Raw genomic sequence first — 26,288 nt, forward strand, 5'->3', positions numbered from 1 at the left:
TCACAGCTCCAATTTTCAATATGAGGCGAGTGCTATAATTTTTCAAAATCTCTGTCTGCAATACCGCTCTCGGCTCTTCCGCGCGCTCACGCACGGTAATAAAAGGAAACGAGCAACACTGCAGGTATTACAGGTTCATCCTCGTCAGAAGGTTTACCCTCATCAGATGTTTTTGGCCTCTGAAAAAAAGCTTTTAAGGCTAGTCTGCTTGGCCATGTTGGATCCTTCTCACTCAGTTCGCTCCTCGTTTGAAACCGAGGGTTTGCGCTTTAAAATGCAGCATATGCGTGTTGTTAAATAACTTTCTAACGGCAGATTAGCCTGTTCCTTTTAAACATAATAAGGGCAGTGCATGTTTGCTTTATAGGCCTTACGTAATATTAGGATTGTTGTCAAAATTGTGTTTGCGAGACGGGATTTTTAAAGAAATTCCAATCAGACAATTTGACCGGTGAGCTCTTCGTTCTGTTGCACCATCTTTGAAGGCCTGTGGAAAGCTCAATATGTTAAAGCTAGACACTTGGTCACCTTCCTATGTATGCATTGTATTGGAATCATGCAGACATTACATTTATAGCACAGATCAGTACAGAAGCATTCATATTTATTTTATTTCATCATTCTTAGTTTGGCTAGTTATTCTACCTCCCTGCCCGCACGTCCGTGATGTGCCATGGATGTTAATTAAAAAAGGAATCATTACGGAAAACCCTCAATGCGTAGTGACTGAGATTGCTACAATATGCTTTTCCTCAAAAAAGACTAAGTTTGTTGGCTGTCTCACACTGTGATAAACCTGTTAAAGTGGCACTATAGTAATCAGACAGTGTTAGGACAGTAGGTAGCGATCTCGTTTAGTAATAGGAAGGTTTATGGTTCAATTCCCATGCCCGCAATCAAGTTTGTAATCGTGTGTGTCTGTGTCTATGCATATCATATGAAATGTGTAATATAAATGAACTTGAACTTGTGTGTGTGTGCGCACTGTAAGCAAAATGACGGCTCCGCGATCTATTATTATTTTATTTTCTTCATTTAGCTCAGCAAAAACGGTCGTGCCTGCTACGTCCGCGGTGCATCCTTGAATAACGTACCCAGGACGTCTAAAATAGGTTTTGTAGATGTCACCACAATGCCCTCAGGACGTTCTTGCAACTTCCTGCAGAACGTCCCCAGGACCTATAGAAACACGTTCCCCAGACGTAACCACAATGCCCTCGGGAGGTGCTTGCAACGTCCTGCATAACGTCCCCAGGACCTATAGAAAACGTTTCTCAGTTGTCACCGCAACGTCCTCGGGACGGTCTTGGAACGTCGTGCAAAACGTCCTAAAGTTGTCACGGGAACCATACACATTTACGTTTTTAGAACGTTCAGAGAGACCATTACGGGACGTCTAGGGGACGTCATTTTGCTTACAGGGTTAACAGGTGTTAATGGCGGGGCTTCCTCGGTGTCAACAGTGACGCGCCACTACTGCTCCTCCGTTTCGGAGGGTCAGAGGGCAAATATTTCAATCGATAACTCAGGCATATAAGTGGAACCGATATCTGCATTGAGATTCGGTCCGGTAGATACCGGCTGTGTAGAAACCATATTGGCATCGAGTTTCGGTACCCAACCCTACAACTCAAATAACCTTATTTCCAGCTTTATCCCTTAAGCCCTAAGATGTTAAGAACTCTTGAATTGGCAGGAAGGATTGGTGATTGGTCCATTCTACCCTTAAGAGGGCACTAGGTCTAAGTCTCCTCCACTTGTATGCAATTGTATGAGAACTGGACTAAAGCTACCTTTGCTTTAAGTCGAGGACACCATAGGGTACATGGTACATGGTTTCTGCAATGATCTCTTTCACAGCATGATTTCGACAGAGAAACAATCCGAGGCATTCCAGACATCGGGAGTCCAACAGGCCAGCGTTGATGTCAAAAGCAAAGCTTTCTACCCTCCTCTGAGCCCCGGCCCTGCCTCAACAGTATGCTGAGAGTGCTCACCTGGTCACCCGAGCGCTCACCTGGTCACCCACGTAAGGAGAGCGCTCACCTGGTCACCCGCGTCAGGAGAGCGCTCACCTGGTCACCCGCGTCAGGAGAGCACTCACCTGGTCACCTGCGTCAGGAGAGCGCTCACCTGGTCACCTGCGTCTGGAGAGCGCTCACCTGGTCACCCACGTCAGGAGAGCACTCACCTGGTCACCCGCGTCAGGAGAGCGCTCACCTGGTCACCCGCGTCAGGAGAGTGCTCACCTGGTCACCCGCGTCTGGAGAGCGCTCACCTGGTCACCCGCGTCAGGAGAGCGCTCACCTGGTCACCCGCGTCTGGAGAGTGCTCACCTGGTCACCCGCGTCTGGAGAGCGCTCACCTGGTCACCCGCATCTGGAGAGCACTCACCTGGTCACCCGTGTCAGGAGAGCACTCACCTGGTCACCCGCGTCAGGAGAGCACTCACCTGGTCACCCACAAGCCGCTTAGCTGTGCTAGGACTCAGTCATGTAAGAAGCCAGCACGCACAGACACACAGAAAGGCAGCATGGCGAATGTGTTGACTTCTGTCAGGTTGTCGGCCTGATGTTGGCTGTGATGAAGGGTTGTTAGCACTTAGTTCTGGTTAAGAATAGAAGCTGTGTTTCTTTCCTGAATGTCTGAGATGATATAATACACAGTATGGTGTCTGTACTATCCTATCCATATCAATGTTACAGTAAAGGGACAGTCAACACAGTCTCAATTCAAGGACTGAGAGACTTAGGAGGAGTTTTTACCCACAGGCAGAATGACTACTGACCTCAATTTTAGTTTTTAATTATTTCATTTTTGCAGTGTGGAGCATAGACCCTTTTACATATCTCTACATGTTTGTGTATGTGACAAATAAAGCACTTGAACTTGAAAAAATCTGGTGCAAGTTAGCTGTTTTTGTAGTGATTGGTTGGATGTTGAGCCTAGATCTGTGACAGAGGCAAGATCAATTCTTCTGAGTATATACTGTACTGAGAGCTGCAAAATGTTCCAAAAAATTGCCTGAATTTAAATTGCTTAGCAAAACTTTAAGGTATTTTATTACATGCTAAGACTTTGAGATTCAGTACAAATGGGCCTTTCCTATGTAAACAAAAACAAACTAAATGCTTATCTAAACGTATTCTATTATTAATGGGTTTACATTTAACCTGTCTTGTTCTTCAAAACCAGCTGGAACGAATAGTCTGCAAGTATTAAGTGCTTGTGCTAACTCACCAGAACACTAACAAGTCACTGTGGATTCTTCCCACACCCTAGTGCTAATGTTGGCAATTCTGGGATACTCACTAAACCACAATTTATCTTCATTAGCCTGCTGTTTCCCTGATGTCCCTCAGAAAGCATAAAATGCTTTTGGACAGGTCAGTCAATTAATTATTTGTGGATGGATTAGTAACAAGCGACCTGCTCCTCTTCAAAACAGTTGCTTTCTCCACAGGGGACGATATGAATATTAATGACGAGCAAAAAACCATCTGTGTTTCACAAGCACCAGGGAACAGAGAAAGTGAAAGGCTAAGAGATCGGGAGAAAGTGAAAGAGTGAGAGATGGAGAGAAAGTGAAATAGTGAGAGAATGAGAGAAAACGCAAGAAACAGTGTCGGTAGGAGAGAGAAAGAAAGCAAGGCTGAGAAAGAGAAGGAGAAAGACAGATACAAGACGCTAACAATGCCAAAAACACATTACTTATTAAAGCTACACAAGGGAGAAAGAAAACAGCTCCTGCTGCCTTGTGGTCTCTCTTTTGAAGACATGGTCCAAGAAAGTCCCTGTTTTGCCCTACTAGCGTCACTCAGCTTGATCTTTCCCTTTTCCTTGAGTACAATCAGTGTGTGTCTAAGTGCCCCTAAAGAAACCACCATCCTGGTCCAAACTGGCGACAACAGTCAGGGCTGAGCTGAAAGCATGTGAGGAAACGCTTCCACACTGAGAACAGTCTCGCTGCTGGGCAACATGCCGTTACCGCACAGGCAGTTGCTGCGCACTCCGCCCACAGCTCACACACACACACACACACACACACACTCACACACACACACACACACTAATACAAGCGCGTAGCTTAGCCAAACACACATGGCCCCACCCCAGCCCCACCCTCCACTGGCCTGTACAACCAATCAGGGTTCCCAAAGGCCCCAGCCAATCAGCGAGGCAGAGTAGCAAATCCAAACGAGAGAGAGGCTGAGGGAACATGCTCCTGTGTTCATCAGTTCTCACATCGGCAACACATGAACAGAATCTGACCTGAGAGAGGATTCGTTCGTAAAAAGATGCACAAATGAAAAATCTGTCTTTGAAGGACAATAACAAAAAAACTTGTGTAGAAATATATTTACAATTCGATACTGGGTTTTCCTTACATTACTTCCTTACCCTTAAGACAGAGACATTAAAAGGTGGCTTTTCTAACTAGATTAATATAAAGCATTTTTTTCTTTGTTAAAAAAAATTGGTGTGGACACACACTAGAGCATTTACAGTTTCTTACACCATGAGGCAAAAATATTCCAAACACACACAACCTCTCTCAATCGTATAAAGACACACACTCAGCACTCTCACTCCCTCCCTCATACACACACACACACACACACACACACACACACACACACACACACACACACACACACACACACACACACACACACACACACACACACACACACACACACACACACACACACACACACACACACACACACACACACACACACACACACACACACAGAGTTCAGTACCCGCTCATTCCGGCCCAGATGGAGGTTCGGCTTTAGTTGCTGTGCATCGCTGCGTGGTCTCAGTGCCTATGACAGACACACTCTCACTCTCTCTTTCTCTCCTGCTCTCCCTCTCTCTCTCCTGCTCTAACTCTCTCTCTCTCCTGCTCTCACTCTCTCTCTCCCTCTCTCTCTCTCCTGCTCTCCCTCTTAATTTAATCCTTCAACTCTGAGCATTATAGCAAGGAGTCTGAGCTTGCTATAGGTGCAGCGGTCTCAGGGGTTTAACCTAGGACAATATGGACTGGTGTGCGTACCACCTAATAGGATCTGTGTGTGTGTGTGTCTAAGAGAGAAACAGAGAGTGAGAGAGGAGAGGGACAGTGTGTTCTTAAAATATGTCTGAACACTCACTCACTATCTCTCTCACAGACACACATGCGCACAGCGACTATTTTCACAGGACAGGTCATGAGAGAGAGCAAGACTGACGCCTGCACACTCCAGACAAACAGTGACAGCGAGAGGTACACTTAAGCCCCAAGCTATCACTCACACTGACTGATGCCCATCAACTTAACATGCAACATTCCCAGCACACTCAGAACTTCACACAGATTTGTGCACACACTTTGCAAAATGTGTAAATACACCCACTCAAGTAGTGAGACAGAACCGATTCACACATGCTCACATTCAAAGACGAAAGTCATTGTGAGCACCTCATTTAACTGATTAAAGTACACACAACACTGAGAAGTACATACAACACTGAGAAGTACACACACAACTGAGAAGTACACACAAACCAGCATCGTGATTCATCCCCACAACCCTCTGTACTGTCACTGTAGACATCATATGGCAATTCGGAACACATCGCCCAACCCTAACACTGAGTACAGAGCACCGGTGGCAGTGGCTAGAACCACCCACAGCCAAAAGAGGTGTAAGGAGGCGTGGTCATTGAGGGAATAGGAATCCCTCGGTTGGGGGTGGAGTGGGAGCAACTAAGCCCCGCCCCTGAGTATGACCGGTGGCAGGCGAGTGGCCGAGAGAGCCGTCCGTCACATTGCACAGGGTTGTAATCCTGTGGCTCAACCCTCCAAATCCCCCACCAAGGAGCTGCCAAGTGCTCCGGCATTGCACAGACTGGGCATGGCACGGGGGCTTGGGCTTGTGCTGAGAGACTCTGGCTGAGAGGCAGGTTGTTCTTACAAAGACCGACCGAAAGACCAAAGCAACATCACCTTAGCCAGCGAGACACAGCCAACAGGCCAGCGAGTTTTTTTAAGTGAAAGGCTTTAATATGAGAGTGAAAAGTCAAACACGGATTTGGAGGGCCTCTTCTTTCTATATGAGCTCTTTCTAAGACCATTTATATTTCTATGGGTCCAGCACACCATTTACGTACTGTTACATATTGATAGAGAGTCATGTCCATTTAGAAAGCACTGTAAGCTTCTGTTCCTGGACCTCTTGTCAGAGTGTCCAACCATTCGTTAAAACCCACAGCTCAGCCAACCAAACTGAAGACAGGACTGCTTTGATGATTGACATATTTTATTTCCATTCCGGCAGGATGGAGAAATTGGCATAACAAGGAATGTCTGTTATTTCAAAGCGTTTTCTATCACCTTCTATTCGTGCACTCTGACAAAATAATAAACAAACGTCAAGTCAACTGGTAGGAATGCTAACTTGACTAGCACACATTACATGTGAGAAATGGAATCCGTCTGACATGGAACTCATTAGGTTAATGACATGGGCTATCACACATGGCAAGTACCCTTCGGATCTGAAGTTATATGTTGCTGCTCTGAAAGAGACGATGCCTCAACTTTGTGTCAGAATTCTAGGACAGAGACCAACCCTAACTACCTGAGGAGGGGAGAAATTAAAGCACTCAGTCTGAAAAATTAAACTAAGTGGCAAGAAGACACTTGAGATGAAACATGCTTGACAAGGTAACTCACAAGCCCATTAAATGTATCCCTTCGCAACCAAGCAGGCCAGCGTCGAGGCCAACAGCTGCTGACGCTTATGCTAAAGCAACCAGGCTTATACTGAGGGGCAACTTCACCCACCCAACACTCGAAAGAAGCTTCTTTTCTGGAGCCGATTTGCAGGTGATGCCTCCACCAAATACAAGACATTAATTAAATGAAATATTGAACTATTAATAGAACTATACCAACCTATACTGACCTATACTGAACTATATACCTTTTCATTTGTATTGAGTGTGTCAACTTAACATGATGCCACCTTTAAGTTACACCTGTGTTATCATTTCTACCTGCTTAAAATACATTTATCCTGGTTAATTCCAATAGTCGATGGCCACAGGTTAGATGTCAGTACCAAAGTAGTGTTGTAAAAAGATGAACAAGTGAAACTGCTAACATGTTCTCCAAGATGATGTAAATCTGCTTCTAAAAATAACTCTCCAAAATCACAGTCTTTTAAAAGTGCACAAGTGGTACTTTCGCTCAGAAAGCACTAAACTATCTTTGTTCCTGTTTCCTCCTTCTCTCTGTGGTGCCAATAACGAAAGAGCTGTGCGCTGAACTCAAGCACAAGCGAATGAAAACTACTAAGAGACTGCTGTTATCTCGCTGCTAAAAAGACAAAAGAGAAAAAGAGAAACTTATAGGGAATGACAAATGCACTGAAGACCCACATGAAGTCTAATCTTTTAAATAATTGCCAGGCGGTGGGTAGGGGCTGTAGAGAGCTTCAGAGACTAAGCATCTCACAGACACACTGCACACCACCAAAACGCAAACCAGGTGATATGTGAAACACCCCATGTGTATGGCCCCTTTTTTGCCACTGTTTAAAGCCCCCCCATCCCCTCCTACCCCAGAGTCTCCCAGCACTTGCATTAATTTACACAGGGATCTGGCAGTGCAACCAACAGGCAGGGATCTGCCATCCATCCAGGGCATATGCAGCCTTCACCGGGCCACAGTCCATTACAGTAACCGAACAATTACAAAAGGAGAAGACACTTTGCTCTGCATGCTACTTTCCAGCACAGACTCTTTTCACAAGTCCAAAAGGTTTCAGTAGATAGCCTTCAGCCTGTCGTTATGGTTCAAAACCTGACATACCAGCCACAGCATCGAGTCTTAAAACTGCACCCAATTGCTTTCAATTTAAATCCCTGTTCTGCTGAAAGAGTTTTTTGTCAAACACTCTCAGCCCTGCTTTTGGAGAGCAGGTGGTGAGCTGAGGGGCAGTGAGATGACAGACCTCAGATACGACAGAGAGCCACTCAGCATCTCTCTCTCGCTCACACGCACGCACGCACGCGCACACGCGCACACACACACACACACACACACACACACACACACACATACACAACCTCTCGATATCGTTCTCCTCCTCCTCCTCGTCTCCACCAGCCTACTGTACGGTACACAGGCTGCCAACTGGGACAGCACAGTAACCTAGCAACATGTCTGTCACCACACTTTATCAGTAAGGCTGTTTGCCTTTTTTTTGTAAGTGTGAGTGTGTTTGGACTTTTTCGTTGTTGGTTTTGTGTGTGTGTGTGAGAGTGTATGTGTGTGTTTGAGCATCATAGATAGTGAGAAACACAGTGAACAACCGAGCGCAGATGGACCCCAGAACAGATGCGTGAATAGATTTGTGGAGTCTTGAGCTGGCTCACCATTTTTCTGAAAAGACAGTCCTCCGGATTCAAACCACACAGTGAATTTGATGAGCCTACAGACCAGATCCTCTGTGAAGATGCCAACTGCATCACAACATCACTCTGCCAGGTCTCTATACTTGACATCACAACGCACACAACCAAGTGCCGGAGCATTCTCCTGCCACGGTGTGACGGGACCGGTCACGAGCAGTGAGCCCGGACAAGAGTACTCTGAATTCGCTCGCAGCGGCCCATTCCAGGCCTTCTGTCTGGGAGCAGAGGAGCTTCAGAGCCCGCCGCTGTGAGCAGGAAGGAAGAGACTGGTGATGAGCTCAGCTGAGGGGAAAGGAGAAGGGTCTGTTTGAGTTTCCGTCACAAAAGGCTGTGCGAAGCATTTCTGTGGAAACACTACCAAACCCAGTCACACTAAATACCACTAAAAATAACTCAGCGAAGGGCAGAAAGGGGTCAGCTCTTCAGGTACAGCAAAACGTTTTGGCTTCTCCATCTAATCATTATTTTACTAAACTAATATAAAGATATTTTTTTGTTTTGACATTCACATCTCCGCTGTTCATTACACAAGCTGAAAAATAATAATAATAAATAATAACAAACACATTAAAATGAACACTACATTTTGTTCTGTACACAACGTAGTGCTACTGCTGCCTGTCCATACCAAGCCGCGCTGTGTTAAAATATAACTTATGATTAAGAAGGGGTATGCAGGTGCACAGCCACATGAGGTATAAACTCCTCATTTCATCTATAGCCTCCAACATCAGGACTAGCAAAATGCAATACAACTTCGAGGTTGTTTGCACAACACACCTATAGTGGCCTTACTTTTGTCGGTGCTCTGAAAAAAAGACTGTTAGAGGAGATTGACAGTAAGAAACTTCACTTTCCTCAAATACCAGCATGAGCGACGTCAAGTGCAATATCAAACTAAGGTCTTTATGCGCCTTTCTAAAACTTCTATGACTGACTGATCAGAAAACAGCATATGGGTACAGATATTCGCCTTCTCTTGCTTTGGCTTTTTTTTCTCTCTCTCAAAGCAGCCTCTTTCATTTTACATTTCTGCTGAGTCATGTTCTCCTTGCACATCTCTTGTCAGACCCAGCACTGCAGACACTAAATATTTATCAGCCTGATATCCACTGAATGCACCCACTGACCACCGGTCACCAGCGGAGGAGTCGGGTCAGTCAGAACGAGAGTGACAAATGAACAGAGAGAGACAGGCAGAAAGACAGAGAGAAGGAGAGAGAGAGAGAGAGAGCCAGAGAGGGAGGGAGAAAGTGTGAAGCAGTGGCTTTTGAACAAGGTGGTTCCTGGCTAGCTCCGATCACACAGAAACAGTGCCCTCTATCAACCCCTGACGCACGCTCGCACTTCGCAATGTGAACAAGCCCTGTTGCGTCTAGAATCTGATGACTTTAATCTCAAAGTTAAATGAGCATGATGAGTATTCATGCTAATTTTAGTGACGATCTCTATGCATCCCATTCAGACATTTACACTGACAGTCTGCAGGAGGGTGGAATGACATTTTACATAAAGACAAATTCAAAACTAGATGGAGCTCAAAGGAGCACTGCAAGACGCCAAAAAAAAAAAAAAAAACAGGATCACGTCAAAAACCCACAAAACGTCCATGTAAAAATCCTCCTCCTCCAAAGTTCCCGACCACGCCACACTGAGTCTCATTGAGGCTCCCTGGGTCCATCTCCGATCACACAAACCACATCCCGCGCTCGATCCATTCACAACCCATGAAAACAATACCCACACTTGTGCTCTCCCAAGCGATTAGAATGTCTGTGGCTGTGGGGTTTCAGTGAACGTCTTGTCCATTTTCTTTTTTTCCCCTTCTGAGATCACCCCCCCCCCCCCCCCAATATGGAAAACTAACATGTAAATGGAATCTTTTGAGTGGGTTTGTGAATGAAAATGCCACCAACTGGGAACAGTACGGCCAGCTGAGAGCTTTGGAGTAGGGGACATCAGAGCAGTGTGCAGCATGTTATAGATGAGGCATGAGGAAATGTCAAGAGAAATGCCACTTCCACACACAACTTTGATACTTCAACAGAAAGGAGAGTCTGTTTTCTTCTCCAAGGTAATCTGTTTAGCCAAACATAAAAAAAGGTTGAAAAATGACGGAGGAATCTTTTTCTCTGATACTCTTACAAAGCTTGCTGTTTCAGAGTATTGTGTGTCTTTTAACCCCAGTGACTAAGGTTAAACCAAACTCAGAGTGCTTTATCTCTGCCCAGTATCTGTTGTTTAGCTTGCTGCTTGGTTGCCATAGAAACCATAGGGATGCCAGGATAACAACACTGCAGAGGATGCATCTTGCTCTCCTCCTAACAATAGGAAACATCAACAATGAGCTAACCTTTTCAACACATACTTGATCTGATAGATGCCTCGTGTATTTTCTGTACCGAGGCATTGTATGTGTACATATACAGACATTCAGTCATTTTGAGATTTTGTAACACAACATTTGCCTTCCCTGGCATGTTCACTGACCATCCCAATACATAGCAAAGAAAGAGAGACCAAACTGAGGCTGCGCAGAAAGGTGAGGGGAGCATGTGGCCATGACTGACACATATTAACACCCGTCACCAGCACTCATCAACCAGCCATCACCACCGCATCAAGCCAGAGCTGCTCTGTCACATTCTCAGCACACCATTTCATCTACGTCTGAAAGAGCACACACTGCCATCTCTACCAGCACTTTGGCATTGACCAAACGCCCTGTTTAAATGCCCCTTTGAGCCTTGTGTGCCCATCACCTGTATGCCACCCACACCACTTCGACCCTGTCCATCAGAGCCCTTTCAGGATGCCTAGCTTCTGTAGCTCAGGAGGCATGGTGTTACAGCGCTCTGCCACGAGCGACTTTAACAGCATGAGAGGTGTTGCCTCACTCAAGTGCTTTGTCTGAATATTTCAACGAACCGCTCCGGGCCCATTTGGCTGCGGCCACCGACAGCGACGCGGATGTCAGAGGCGCACGGTGGCGGACAAGCAGTTTCTTAAAAAGACGTCCAGAAATACAGCCGACACAGGAGTTCTGTGCACAACATCAGAAAGCGCTACACTTGATGAAATGACTCATGACCAATAATGTTCGGCAGTACCATTCCCACAACATTTACAATCTGGGTGAATGAACAGTGAATGTATTTATTTCCATACTACATATATTTAAACAATTCATCAGGCAGTGAGATGGAAGGTGGTGTTTTGGTGGAGTTTAACCCAGCATGCAGATCACTGTCAGTCACAGCCCAAAGCCCTCACACAGCATGCACACACAGCTCTCATTTCTAGCTGCCTCCTATTTGCACAGCCTTACGAAAGGCACCAACCAGTGACGTCCTGCCCTCTGCTAACCACCTACCATCCCTACTGACCAGTGGCACCTTATGATGGACCTTATGCTAGGCAGCACTCTCGCCAGCCTCCACATGGACACTCAGACTAAGCTCACCCAGCTCTCCTCCAGCCTCAGCATGCCCCCAGCCCCTCCTAATAACAGGCTGTTAGTGCTTTTGTTTGCGAGTGATCGAATCCTAACGACATGGGTTTGCTGACGGACTGTCATCACCTCGGCCACAGTGGACAACGCTGCTCCACTACTGGATCTCCCCTTTAGGTGGAGATCTCTCTATCCAGCCTGAATGACATTGCTAGGCTGGACCACATGGCCTCAAAGTAAAGAATAATAATTTTAAACCATGATGTAAATGTGATATTCTGATCCTCACACTTGTTGATAAACACCTGTGGCACTGATTGGTAAACACCTGTGGTTCATCAAACACTCGGTCCTCGCTATTTATGCGGGAACAAGTGAGCTAACAACAACAAGATTGCAATGCAACAACCCCAGCTCTAGCAAGGCAGGCAATCTCTCTCTCTCTAAGTGTTAATCCTGTCTTCCCCGATGAATGTAATTGTAAAGATAAATGGATTAACGAATGAATTAAAATGGGCCATAGTGAGATTTCCACCCAGCAGTGGGCGGTGCTAGAAATTAGACAGGATGGATACTGTATGATGACATTCTATGTGTAAACAGAATAACAACTAATTGCTATTGTCACACTTTTAGTTCCCAGTACTGACGGAGGTTATATAACCTTCATATCTTCCATGCATAGAGTAGAATTGTGTCTGGGCAAATTTCATATTTTTCCTGCAAATTGAATGGAGTTCCAATCAATGGTGCATTTCAACTGTGGAACATTTTTCAATCAATTATTCTGAGATAAACCTTTCTGCCAAATGAATGAGCATGCAAGTGTGGGTATGTAAGTATGAGGGAGATGTAAAAGCATAGGTTACAGGTTTAAGTGTGTATTCCAATTCGTCCTTAAAAAATTTGGAAGTGCATCTCAATAAAAGGTTTTCCACCATTTATATGTGTAGAATGAGAGTTCTCCACATGCTAAAGGTTTAAGATCCTAAGCAAGTCTTTAGATAGCTCACCAACGCACTCAGAAAAAGAGAGAGACTGAGTATGTGCGGTGAGACAGATACACACAGAAAAATATAGAGTTTAATTAATGGACACTGGCTGCAGAGACAAGATCAACACACTCTGTGTACATCTTAAAAAAGGGGTTTAAGAGTAGAATAAAAATCCAGCAATAATGGATAAGAACAGGATAAACTGATTGCTATCATGTCCCTGTTGGCACTGCTATCAGACTCCTAAACACATCTGACTAACACACATACACACACTCTCTCCCTCTCACACACAAACACTGTCACAGACCAAAAGTTTGCATGACTTCACACAACTCATTTGAGAAGTTATCTAGTAAATCAATTGCACCTGACAGAAACAAGTCCTGGCCTTTATGATTTCCATGTCTTTTCAACACTTTTGATGGTTTATAAAACCATAAACCAATGATGTCTGAATGCTGCCCTTTTCCTGGCTATAAACTAATAATTGATAACATCTGACTAACAGTTAAGTTAAGAACACTTTACATGCATATCATTAAACAGTGCATGTGAGACCAGAGAACTTCCAAATGCTAACTATTAGGCTCTAGGAGATAACGCATGTCAAAGAAGCACATAGATTGCCACCGTAGCTTCCTTCTCAACAAAGCTGTTGAATTACATGTAATCATAAGATGCTCAATTTCAAAACACAAATCGATCTATTTTTAAAAGCTCACAAACGGAATTACTGAATCAAGATAGGCTTGAAGTCCAAAAAATATAAATCACATAAACCTGGGTGGACTTTACCTATAAAGCTGAAGGTGTATGTGAAGTGTCCAATTCAGCTTGGATGCAGATGAATACATCCTCATTTTAGAATGTGTCAGTTTTTTTATGATTTTCAAAGTAAGCCAACACAAACATAAAACCTGATTAACCACTTACATTTGTGACTTCATCCATTTAGTTTAATTTCTACATAAAGCAATGTCCTAGTTTGATAAATCAGAATGTATTATCTCAACAATTAAAGTATACATTTCTTTATTTTGGAATAGAGTGTTAACATCCAATTTAATATACTGTGCAGGTGTAACGCCATTTATTCACTGTGTTAAACAGCAAGGGCTGTTTAATCGACTGTTGAGGACACTAATCACAAATTAACAGTTTGCTCCTGTCTGGTGTGTGTAAGTTGGTTATGTATCTAACCATTTCCATTTGTACAGAAACATTAACATCTAACTAACACTTTTTTTCATAGTTCTAAATAATCATTTAAATAATAAAGAAACTCATTGTCTTTTTCAAGAATATTATCTTTTCTTTGTATTACTATGAGATATGAAATTATTTTAATACATATAATTTCAACGTTAAATTTAGCTAAATTATATATTCATAACTTTTACATTACAGGATGATTCCATTCCCTTTTCATTAACATAAATTAGAAAAACTATACATTTTCATAACAAGTGGGATTTTCTTTGTAATTCTGCAGACAGCTTTCAGATATTTTCTATGCTAAATACAATACAACCACAGTATAAACCAATTTCACAACACAGATGTGACAACTTAAATGTTAAATTACTAAACCATTCTTTAAATGTCCCAAGCCTTGCCCCTACGCTTCAGAATGTATTTCTGCCCATAGTAAGGCTATTCACGGACTGGTTTACCTTCACTGAATTGAGTGCATGCATAAATCCCAATTTTAGTTGTGTCAGAAATATTCACACGTGCGTTTTATAATTAGTTTCGATCTGCATGACTTTCAGATTTCATTTTATAAAGTTTAAGTTATCAAGGCTATTTGTAGAATCAGTTACAAATGAAATACTTGTCATGAAGATTGCTACAATGGGGTAAAGCAATGTTTCTGATTAGATACATTTTATGAGAACTTTTAAATCAATATGAGATTATCAGCCAGTTAACCCATTCCATTTATACAGCCATCTTAAACCTAGAAGGCACCACAGAAAAAAAAAAACACAATGCATCTGTGATGGCAGTGCCCCCTATTGTACTCTAGCACATGTTACATAGCATACTTCCTTGAGACATGTGCTCTATCAGGCCAACGTTCACGACCAAAATACTGCAAGGAAGACAAGAAAGCACTCGGGAAGGGGAAGAAATCATTGTCTGTTGTTCAGACAAAGAGAGCCGGAATATGTTGACCAAGACACTTTATTCGATCAGGCAAGTAACAGTAAACTCTTATTTACAATGAGTGCATGAACTCCCAAAGGCTGTAGTTTTGCCATTTCCTACATAGTCAGCCATTAAACGATTAGATGTCATCATTCAACATATTTAATTTAATCTATATTCAGGCCCTGGATATACAAAGTCAATGTGTTTATAAAACTGTGAACCTATCTACTGCAAGCTGTTAAACCTGTTTCCAATAAACATAAATATTTATCTAGTTATTATCAGTCTATCTAGTGCAGTAGTTCAGCATGTGTATAAATTATTGCAAGGCTATATTATATTGCAATGTCATAGAGTTTGTACACGATAAACCATTTTTGATCTTTAAACTATAAACAGTTTTCTAAAATAATCCATTTTCATTTTATGATACAAAAGATTATACATGAACTGTGTTCAGCAAAAATCCACTAGAAAACAGTATCACATCTGGATATTTATTTCTTGTAAAGGGGAAAAGATAAAATCACACATATCACTAAATATAATGATTTAAATTCACCTTTCAATATGGATTAGATATTAGATATCTTAATAAGATAATAACATTAACCAAACCCTAGTTTAAAGAGAGTTGATCATCATGGAGAGTTAAGGAAAAACAGTCTTTAAGATTAATCCCAAGAAGAAAATGCTATCACACTACAATAACAGAGACGTAACTATTCTTTTCCTGTTGTGCTTGCTTAACTTTTAACACAGATGCTTTTAACATTGAATTTAAAGCTGAATTTTGAAACTGAATGTTGACTATCCACAGCTGAAACAATGTTATACACTGTACAATGAGTTCACAGACAGCAACGCTTCTCACATCTTACCATAGTCAGACAGTAGACTTTATGGTGATGCAGCCTACAGATACATGTTTAAATCACACACATAAGGCCTAAATCCACGTGGCCTAGACTGTAAGACGGTGGCTAGCTTTTTCTATTTTAATGCTATACCAATGCAAGAAAATAACATCCATCACATGAAAACGTTTGGCATATACGTCCTGTTTACTTGAGGTAAACTTGGGCCACATTCTCAATAGACTTTAGAACTGACAGTAATTACTAACTGTCATTGTAAAACAAAGTTTCTAATCAGCAAGCTCATTTTGAGCACACACCAAAGCATTATCCAAAAACGATTGCTCACGTTTATTCTTTCAGTATCATCAGCCCACATTTAGTTGTTTACTTCATGTTTATGAACATTAATATATCACCGACTTATCCGGTCATTCATATTCATCTTAAAGCAAAATGTTCCAATCAGTGAGCCTAATTAGTTTAATTGACTGCTGCAGGCCAGATTTGCTTACACCACCATTTCTTAAACGTGTGTAGGCTGTCAAATGTTGATGGCGTAACGGCAGCATATTCAACAAGCCCATTTCTACACAACTGTCAGACGAAATAGTAAGTTATAACAATAATGTAAAACTGCATGGCTAGCAATCAATTAATTCTGTGCAAAACATCTATTAATTCTGTGTCGTCGCCACACACACAGCGAACTGAATGGGGGAGAGGCTAGTGGGGCGTAGGCTATTTCTCCACCATGGCCGCCTCTTCCACATCAAGGCTGTGGCCATCTTAACTCAATCTCCATGAACTAGTGGTGTGTTCCATTAGAACTACACTGCCAATACATGCGATGTCTTTCATGCAACATACAGCACTGCGAGAACACCTAAAACGAAGACAATTACGTCAACAGGATTTTAGGATACATAGATGTTTTGTTTTGGCGACAACAAAATACCCTTGTTTAAACAACAGTTTCTGACCGTCCCGAGAGGCATCGCTCTAGTAGAAACAACGTGACGGAGACTTTCATTTCTTACAACATATAGCCTACCTAGCACTACATTCACGTTCTGCTAGACGCTAACCAGCCTACTCATATACCCTATTATCTCACTGGACCCAAGCATGTGCATGGAGGAAGTACATACAGAGGGAATCACGTGACCACCAAGGCCTACGATTTGCCATGAGGTCACGCAACGAAAACCTAAACAGCATGTGCAAGTAGCCGTCGAACATGAACCTGCCATATAAACCATCAGTGAGCTTGAGGCCTTATTTCAATGCGAAGACAAAAAAATGATTATACCCTGTCGTAGTCCTATAACACAGTGTACCATAGTCGTTCTCAGGCTGGCCTTTTTTTGTAGAGTAGCAATGCAATGACTCAAAACAGCAAAGTCAAGCGGCTGACAAATGTTACGTTTATTAGGCTACAATCACACACACACACACACACACACACACACACACACACACACACACACACACACACACACACATGGGTACAGGCAACCTCGATGAACATAAACACGCAGGTTACATTGTTTAATTAGCTATACGTTTTACTTGGTTTTTCACTGATTATTCGCCAAATGCGTAAAATGTCACAATATATTTTAAATAAAAAACCCGGGGAATAATACATCAGATACAAATCAACGACATCCTTTTGCCTACGGCCATTCACCATTTTATCCACAATGTTATTCATTTGAAGGAGAATTACAGAATAGTGCTACAACATTAAAGGCCTCGCCATGTTAAGTCTGCATAGATAGAACAAATTCTGACGAAGTGTCTGGTGGTAAGGCCTACGGGTGAGGTATAACGTCAAACTATAGTTTACGTGTTGCATAAGACATAGTCCTTATTACTGTATCCTAAATGTAAAATGCATCTACATGTCATCGTTTCACAGTGTCAGTGTCTGAAACAGAGGCAACCAAACGGCGTCTAATTCAACATACTGAGAGACTTGCAATAGGCCACAGCGAAATACAAGTTTACAAGCAAACTGCAGGATGGTAGAGGAAAACATGAATTAAGCAATAACATTACCTTAGTTTTTTGGGAACAGAGTAGTCTACCTCAATCACCTTCCCATGTAATTCAACTTTTCCTGCGGGGGGAATGGAACAGTTGCATTACTCATACATAGCCTTAATGTAACATTTCTCATAGGACGACTGATATTAATTCACAGCCTGTAGAGTTTACAGTGTAGCTCCTAAATCTCCCAGGCTACATACAAATGCATGTTATGATATAGGCTATATACATATATATGAGGTAAATGTGAAAGACTTCACTAAATTATTGCTGTAACAAATGTCGCCATAGGCCTTTAATCTAACCATTCAACACTTCAGAGTAGGCTTTAAGGTGTGTAACGTTTGATAAAATCCTCATTGGCGAGAAGTTTTGAAATCATATTTTGGAAATTCGGCGCCAAATGCTTCAGCTCATAGTTAAAAGCTTACGATGAGGAATGGGCAGCCATGCTTTCCACTCCCACAAACCACACAGCAACGAGGATACTTTTTTAAGAGAATGGAACATCAAAAAGGACAGTTTTGTACCCACGAGAATGTGCCATTCTCTCCTTTTCATCTGTTCTTCGCGTTTATGAAACTCTGATGGTGCGAAATACGTCCAGGGGAGAGATAGGTGTTTTCCATTTTCGATACTATTATGTATGAGTGGCCTGGCGCAGCTTAGAATTGGGATCTCACCTCGTCCCCCCAGCTACCTGTTTATTAGCACTTTGCTCCGGACCCCCATCACCTACCTTCAAGACACCTCGTAAAAACATACCTAGACATCATAGGAACATGGATATTACACATTTTTCCCAGTTAGTTCGGTCGGTTCTTTTCAATAAAATCAAGATAAAAAATAACTGAAAAATAATTATGCCTACCCGAACATCAGACCATCCCATACATTCCTATGGCTGATTGGTAAGAAGCCCCATTCAACACACATAATGCTTCTAAAATAAAGGTGAAGAGCGTAACTGCTGTACAGTGCATCGCTTATCACGATAACGCATTGCATAGTGCTGCTATATGAATTGAAATTTGCACATATTTGCGTCCATGGTATCTGTGAGAACTCGAGCGCTGATGTAACGGCGCACAGTCCCGACCGGAATACTGGTAAGGTAACCACAATTACTTTATATTTATTTTCCAATTATGGCTCAGAGGACTACAAACTTAAATACTTGATAAAATACATGATTATTTGAATCTTTAGTACTGCAAATGCACTCACCAGATAGAGTTTCAATAGCTTTAATGGCCCAGTTTTGGTCGGGGAAGTCCACAAAGGCATAGCCGGATTTGAGCAGGACCTGATCGGCCACTGGAAGCTTCCTCTCGCCAAAGAGCTGCTTCAAGTCCTCGACGGTGACCGAAGGACTCAAATTCCCGACATATAGTTTGTTCATGATCTAATACAATCCTGGTGAAGAAGTTATGGTGGAAGTAGTGAATTTGAGAAAATATGAAACAATAAGAAAATTAAAAATAAAATAGAAAATTCTGCTGAAAAGCAGCAATCACCCCCCAGATCCAGTCGACCCCCAGCTACAACTCGGTTCCTGGTCAAACTCTTTTTACTGGGATAGAAAAAAGTGTCGTTACGACGCTACTCTGGAGCCAACAAGCGCCGCCTCTAAATAAAATCGCTCTTATACATCAGAAATTAGTTTGAATGTGTTTATGTAATACACCATAATTTGTCTTAAGCATGGGCACGCGTACTTGTGACCAAAGACAAGCAGGTATGAAATTGAGCTCTGAACGCTATGAAAGTTCATTCAAATCATGCCATTGAGGAGTGTCTCAACCAGTGGCTGAACAAGGTATGATTTGCACTATAGGATCCACGTAAATCTGGACTAAAGCCACGATACATTTCGATGGGATACACGGTATTTAACTTCCATCATAACAGACACCGTAAACGCGAGGTATCTAGCATCAGGCTCTTCTTAAGAATTGATGACAGTTATTTACTGAGCACGTATCTAAAACATTGTTGCAAATAATTGAGGCTCCGCATAAAACCTAATTCCCCAGCCTTTTTGGACCATTTAAAAACTACAACCTTATTTGGAACCATCACACCCCCGTGGTCTCTCTTCAATCGATGCATGACATATTGCAGGGCAAAAGGATAATGTCATCCCAGGTCCGAACGCGGGGTATCTGTAGGCTTCTGGCCGAATGGAATGGGAATCTCGGGGATTCTCCTTAGGACGAGGGCACGCCCACATATATGGAAAAGGGACATCTAGGTTATACATGGAAGGATTTCTACTGTGTTAGGGCCACCTTGTGGAATATTTAAAAGGCGAGTTAAGAATAAACTGACCGTATAGGCAATGGCTATGCAAACAGTAGCCCCACCTTCCACTGATTTTTAAAAACATGTTAATGTAATATACATTGAATTAGGCTAATTGAGGGAGCAATAAATGCATTTCCATATCATGTCAGATCAAGCCTCCTACAGCAGTTTAAGAAAAAAAACGAAACCCTACTCGAAACAACACATCAAGCAATTCTACGCTAAGACAAAAATCATCCTCGTTTAAGTAATTGTTTCACGTGCCTTTTCTGGCCATTAGACAGGGTTCTACACAGTATCAATCTAGAAGGTAGGGCAATACTTGATACCATATTTACGTATTTAAGAGATACAGACCATTATAAAAAAAGGACAGACAGTCCAATTGATCAACAATTTTATTTGCTTCCTATTGTGTGTACTGTTCTATTCTAGCAACTTATAATTGCACACACTTTACAATTAGAACAGTATCGTTATTAACACACTTACTCGTCACTTCCCAGGAGCTGGTGAGTGTTCATTTTACATAATTGTCAACATTACTTTCCCCATTTCATTATTTAAAACTATAGTTGATGTTTTTGATAACACAAGGCCACAACAGCCAAACAATATTTAGCTACCTTTTCCCTAGGATTCCTCCCCCCCACATTCCTTGATTTCATGTGAAATTTAGAGCACCACAGAAAAGCTCACGTTCACTACAGAAATTGCAATATGGAGGTAACAGCGGACCTTTTCCGTAAAAAGGTTAGCTCTATTAATTTACCGATTTATTACAGCACCGCCTACTTGCCACGTCTAACGATTTCCTTCCAAACATCCAGTGGACACTGCATTTCACTTCTTGTGTAACAATATGCTCTCAAAATATTAAATGTGAGCTAATAGTGGGGAGAAAAGAGAACAGTTTCAGCATTCTGTACTAATCTGTATGCATACAGTACACAGATGGTCACATAAGACTAACCATATTAGGTTTCATAAAATATAGCTGTTCAGGTTTTTGAAATGTTTAATTTTGTGTGACACTGTTAAGCATTCACTAAACATTAAAATGCTGTATAAAAGTATAACCCTATCCATGACATTATGATGTTTCTACCACCTGGAAACAGAGGCAGAAAGAGACAATAAACATAATAAAAATGTGTAAAGACATGGTTTATTCTGTGAATACAGGCTACATGAAATATATACACAATACAAACTGGAGAGCCGGAGGTCTGGCGCCCTCTACACCTTCACAGAAGCCTTACATTACAAAAGGAAAACCAGTTCCAGGAGACATAAGTGCAAAAATTCTGTAATTTAGTTCTGATGTCACATCTGGAACTACATGCACAGTACTCCGATACATAAAATTATAGCATTAAGTTAGAGAATGAACACCATAAATCACAGACCACCAATGATCCTTTCTGGGTAAAACAATGATCATCACATAGCCTCTTTCAGTAATGACCTGTAGAGAAAAAGAAGAAAAAAAAAAGGGGGGGGGGGATTAGTCCCACTTCAACAACTACTAGCACAGCATTGTGATGGAACTGTATAGATGAATCACTTAAAAAATGGTCAAATAAGTTTCATTATACTTACGGGGGGAGTACGAGCGAGAGCGGGAGCGGGATCTGTAAGCTCCTCGACCATAGTAAGGGGAAGGGGACCTCCGTCTACAAAAAATTATTGGGGAAAATATGCATAAATAAAATGAAAAATAAATGAAAGTTTTACAAAGCATGTCTACACAGGGAAAATGAAAACAGCACAAGTGAATGAAATGTATCATGCGTTTCCTCCATCTCACCGATAGGATCTGTAGTATTCTCTATCATCATAGCGATCATAGCCACGCTCATACCCGCGGTCATATGAGTCACGTGAAGATCGTCGAGACATGCTCGGGGCACCGCTGCAGGGGGAGACGGGAGATTATTTCTAAACATACACAAAGTCAACCTATGCATTTATTAGAACATTACACTAAAGTCACAAAGTCTGAAGACACAGTTACAGTGTAAAGGTAGGAGCAGCCAAAACTCACTATGTGGGCCTTCCCATGTAAATTCCAGGAGTTGGAGTGTGAGGCCTCTTTGTGATGGAGTAGTCGACCCTGATCCTGCGACCATCTAACTCCATTCCATTAGCTCGCTCCTTTGCCTGAATAATTCAATTCAAATCATTATCTGGAAAATAACAGTCATGGAACTACAATGCCTCAGAAAAGAAGCTCTACTAGGTGCTGTACATAATCCTAACTTCTAAAACGGAATTTAAAAACGGATTAATTTAATAAACTAATTTTTACTCCGATATAACAAGTAATAGTTGAAATCAAGTCAAGTTGAAATAAAGTCAACCCTGTGAACTCTTAGGTTGAACTTAACTATTTGTACCGCATAACAGTTCATCAGACTGTGGGCCAACCAATAACAAATTGAGCATTAGTTTTCTGTGCTATGAGTTTGATTGATTGCCAACAGAAAGTGTTCACAGCAAACAACAGCAGAGTTCTTTTCGTCAATTGCAAAATCTAAAGACAAATGGCTTACCTCTCTGGAATCCGCATTGTTTTCAAAGTAGACAAAGGCGAAGCCCCTGGAGCGACGCGACTGCTGGTCGTAGACGATACTGACGTCAGCCAGCGGGCCATACTTGGAGAACACTTCCCGCAGGTCCCTCTCTGTGGTGTACAGGCTCAAGCCAAATACGCCAAGGCAGTTGTTAGGATCAGGGTTGGCCTGAACGACCACAGGGAAACAAAGATGAATGTGAGTAACCTAAAACTCCCTCCGGATTAATAAAATATCCATCTATCTATCAATCTATCTATCTATCTATCTATCCATCTAAGCTAGCCGTGATGAACGCTCACATTCATCAGTGACATGCACAGACATCCACTAATACGGTGGACTTTCCCTGAAGTCTCATTGTATATTTAATGAACAATTTGGTATATTAGCATTTTGCCATCATCAGGGCATATTGGCCGTCATTATTTTAGAACTGAGCAACAGGTGAAAGACCTGTGGGGGAACACTGATGAATGGGGTGTGTCAACAACGTACCCGGTTTCCAATGTGGCGACGGCGGTTGGACATTGGCGAGCGGCTGTGGCTGCGTCGGCGTCCATACTCCCTGCTGCCAGAGCGTGAGCGGCGATGGCGTGAGCGCGAGCCAGAGCGTGACCTGCTGTAGTACCGGCGGGAGCTCCGGTGAGAACGGGATCTTAAGACAGGGTAGAGGAACAAATTCCATTTGAGAACGGCCAGTGGTTTTGCAATATAACCCAAAATCACAACATCTAATTCAGTGAGATTTCACTTAAAGAAGCGATTTCTACTCTGTTAAATTGCTATTACATTGCTACCACTAAACACATATAAATAGCATTCTCCTGTGGGTGTCAAGGGTGTACACAAACTTCTCCATTACTGCACTTCAACAAACCATAACAAGTTCCCAAAGACTCATCACAACTACTGCATGTCATGTGTTTCAAATCACCGCAAGTAATTTCAAATATAGCTAAAGACAATGAGTGAACCCCAACAATGATGACTAAAATTAGGCTCTGAACTTTGTCACTTAGTAGACCACTCAATTTGGAATCACTCTATCCATGCCCTGAGCAACTTATGACTAAAGCAGTCCTCAGAACACTAACCAATGGTGAAATATGGCCCTGGTTCCTGATAAAGAAGAATAAGGTATCTGAATCTGCTGGTCCTATGAAATCAGCAGTGGTGGAATGTAACGAAGTATTTCTACTTTGTTACTGTACTTTAGTACATTTGAACGTATCTGTACTTTACTTAAGTAAAAATAATAGTGCATACTTTTTACTTTTACTCCGTTACATTTTGGAGCTATTATCTATACTTTTACTCCGCTAAATTTCTACACTATATGTTGTTACTTGTTACATTTTATCAACACAGTTTCACCTAAATGTTGCCTACACAAAAACATTGATTGCGTTGCTGTTGAAAGTTTAAACCAATCAGGTGTCTCTATCAGCTCCAATTATAGCGTACGCGTCTGACAGCAGCGCGAGTGGTAGACTTGCCATTTGCCTAAACATTTAAAAGACAGCCTGACAAACGGTCTAATCATTCAACATGGATCCAGAGGTAGCCTCCACTGAGCCCTCTGATATGAGCCACCCTTGGCCTTATTTAAGACATGTTCAAGTTCAGAGGCCCCAAGAATGACTCGTGGAGGTTTCAGTGCGTTTCCTGTCTACATCAAAAAAGGACTTGCTAGCCTTCAAAAATTCGCCTTCAAATTTGGAGAAACAGGTCGAGTTATGAGGAGGTCTTGCTATTCTAAGTTAATGTCTATGACTTTTGCATATCGTATGCATTTACTGACATGATTTTATACTGTTATCTAGCCAAATACATGTTGACATACAGCAATAGCATCAAAATAACACGATTGTACCTTGATTATTTATTTAAGTGGTAAGATAAAGCTGGTAGTTTAGCAATGTCAAGCTAACGTGAAGATTTGCCTTTTTTATTGACTGCTTAATGCCTGGCATGCAAACTTAATGCCTTGTCTTGGGTTACTCTATATGTCTTTTTCCTTTTCTGCAATCAATAGACCATAAACCTCTGCATTGACCAGTTTAACAAATCCATTTGTTTTTCATGTTTCATATTTCCATTTTTTACACGTTTACAATTAAATAAAATATTAAAAGATATAACATTGTGTCTTTATAGGTTTGACTTAATGGTATTAACTTTGCAAATAATCCCTGGTAGATAACTTGTCATCCGCAGAAATGTAAGATAGAGTGTGGACAGTATTAAAGACAGAAGGCCCAATAAATACACCAACCTTTAAAATTAACAAATGTTGTTGCTTATAATTATTACTAGTAGTGACATCTGTAGAGGCATTTATAACCAGTAGCTATTTCTTTGTCAAAATGGCACAGCCTAGACATTGAGAGACAACCCATTGTGTGAGTACTTTTACTTTTAAGTAAACTTTTTTACTTACTTTTTTTCCTGGGTACTTGTACTTTTACTTAAGTACTAAACTTCAGTACTTCCTCCACCACTGGAAATCAGACATTTCCATTCATTATTTCTGAAAAACTCGTCACAAGCGTTCTGTCCTTAATTATAAACCACAACTCAATCCCATTAATCCAACTAGTACAAATTAGGGTGGTTCAGTGAGCATATTCAGCTCAGTTAAACAAATCTACAAATCCATTTACATTTAATTTGTTACTTACCTCGACCTGGACCTGGAGTGAGAGCCGGATTTCGAGCGGGAGTGGCGTGAGTCCTCCTTTGAACGAGCAGGAGAGTGTGCTGGGGAGCGGCTGGCAGATTTGCCAGAGCGCCTGGGACTAACACTCCTAGAGGCGGAGCGAGACTCCTGGATTAACCACACCAGCATGACATTAGCCCCAGGAAAACATGCACAACCCATGAAGGGTAATTCAGCAATATGATGATTTTGGCAACTAAATACAGTTATTCATTGACAAATCTTGAGTGTGTATTCACACTTTTATGATTTAAAATCTTTATACTTAAGTGTAGTTATTGGGTGCTCCATGAAACTAAAAATAATCAAATAAATGTGTTGTGTGCAGAATGAAATAATACGATGTGATTAACGCTAACGTTTCAATTTTAAGTATCAATTTTATGGGACTACAGTTACCCTTAGCATTTGTGTGTAAAATAATTGCATGCACGCATTGGATAAACATACTAATAATTACTTAGCACTGTGATCTTATCCCAGATTACTTCTGATCTTAACTTCATTACTTCAAATACATGTTTTCTTCTTTCTTCAAATGTCTGACTTCAATCCTCTTCCCCAATTCCTCACACCGCCTATAGTCTATACAGGAGCGTCTTTCCACCTCACAACAAGCATGCATTCTGAAAATTCAGCTTCACACACTCGAGCTTCAAATTATTCTGATTAAAAACTTCATATTTGACTTCTTCCACA

General features: G+C 41.8%; 2 protein-coding genes across 2 annotated transcripts in view; both read right to left on the bottom strand.

Annotated features, from left to right (window-relative positions):
- igf2bp2a (insulin-like growth factor 2 mRNA binding protein 2a) overlaps positions 1-20,097 on the bottom strand; it is a 51,579-nt gene extending 31,482 nt beyond the window's left edge. The window contains 3 exon segments of the mRNA XM_080838350.1: positions 17,994-18,054; positions 19,212-19,400; positions 20,049-20,097. Coding sequence (XP_080694476.1) covers positions 17,994-18,054; positions 19,212-19,386 — 236 coding nt within the window. The 5' untranslated portion in view covers positions 19,387-19,400; positions 20,049-20,097.
- A 1,603-nt stretch (positions 20,098-21,700) lies between these two features.
- tra2b (transformer 2 beta homolog) lies at positions 21,701-23,842 on the bottom strand. The gene is made up of 6 exons (XM_080839535.1): positions 23,366-23,842; positions 22,847-23,035; positions 22,339-22,454; positions 22,102-22,206; positions 21,894-21,967; positions 21,701-21,759 (listed from the first exon to the last, which is right to left on the bottom strand). The coding sequence occupies exons 1-6, from the start codon at positions 23,396-23,398 to the stop codon at positions 21,749-21,751; spliced, it is 528 nt and encodes a 175-aa protein (XP_080695661.1). The 5' UTR covers positions 23,399-23,842; the 3' UTR covers positions 21,701-21,748.
- Positions 23,843-26,288: the final 2,446 nt, after the last annotated feature.

The sequence above is a fragment of the Sprattus sprattus genome (genome assembly GCF_963457725.1).
Source record: "Sprattus sprattus genome assembly, chromosome: 5".
In the NCBI taxonomy this organism is placed as follows: domain Eukaryota; kingdom Metazoa; phylum Chordata; class Actinopteri; order Clupeiformes; family Clupeidae; genus Sprattus; species Sprattus sprattus.

What these genes read in the sequence shown, in the direction of transcription:
- tra2b (XM_080839535.1), bottom strand. Translation starts at nt 23,398, where the DNA reads ATGTCCAACCGCCGTCGCCACATTGGAAACCGG. An exon ending in TACATGGGAAGGCCCACATA is followed by an intron (nt 22,207 to 22,338) that starts GTGAGTTTTGGC and finishes CTCCCCCTGCAG; the next exon opens with CGGTGCCCCGAGCATGTCTC. An exon ending in GAATACTACAGATCCTATCG is followed by an intron (nt 21,968 to 22,101) that starts GTGAGATGGAGG and finishes AATTTTTTGTAG; the next exon opens with ACGGAGGTCCCCTTCCCCTT.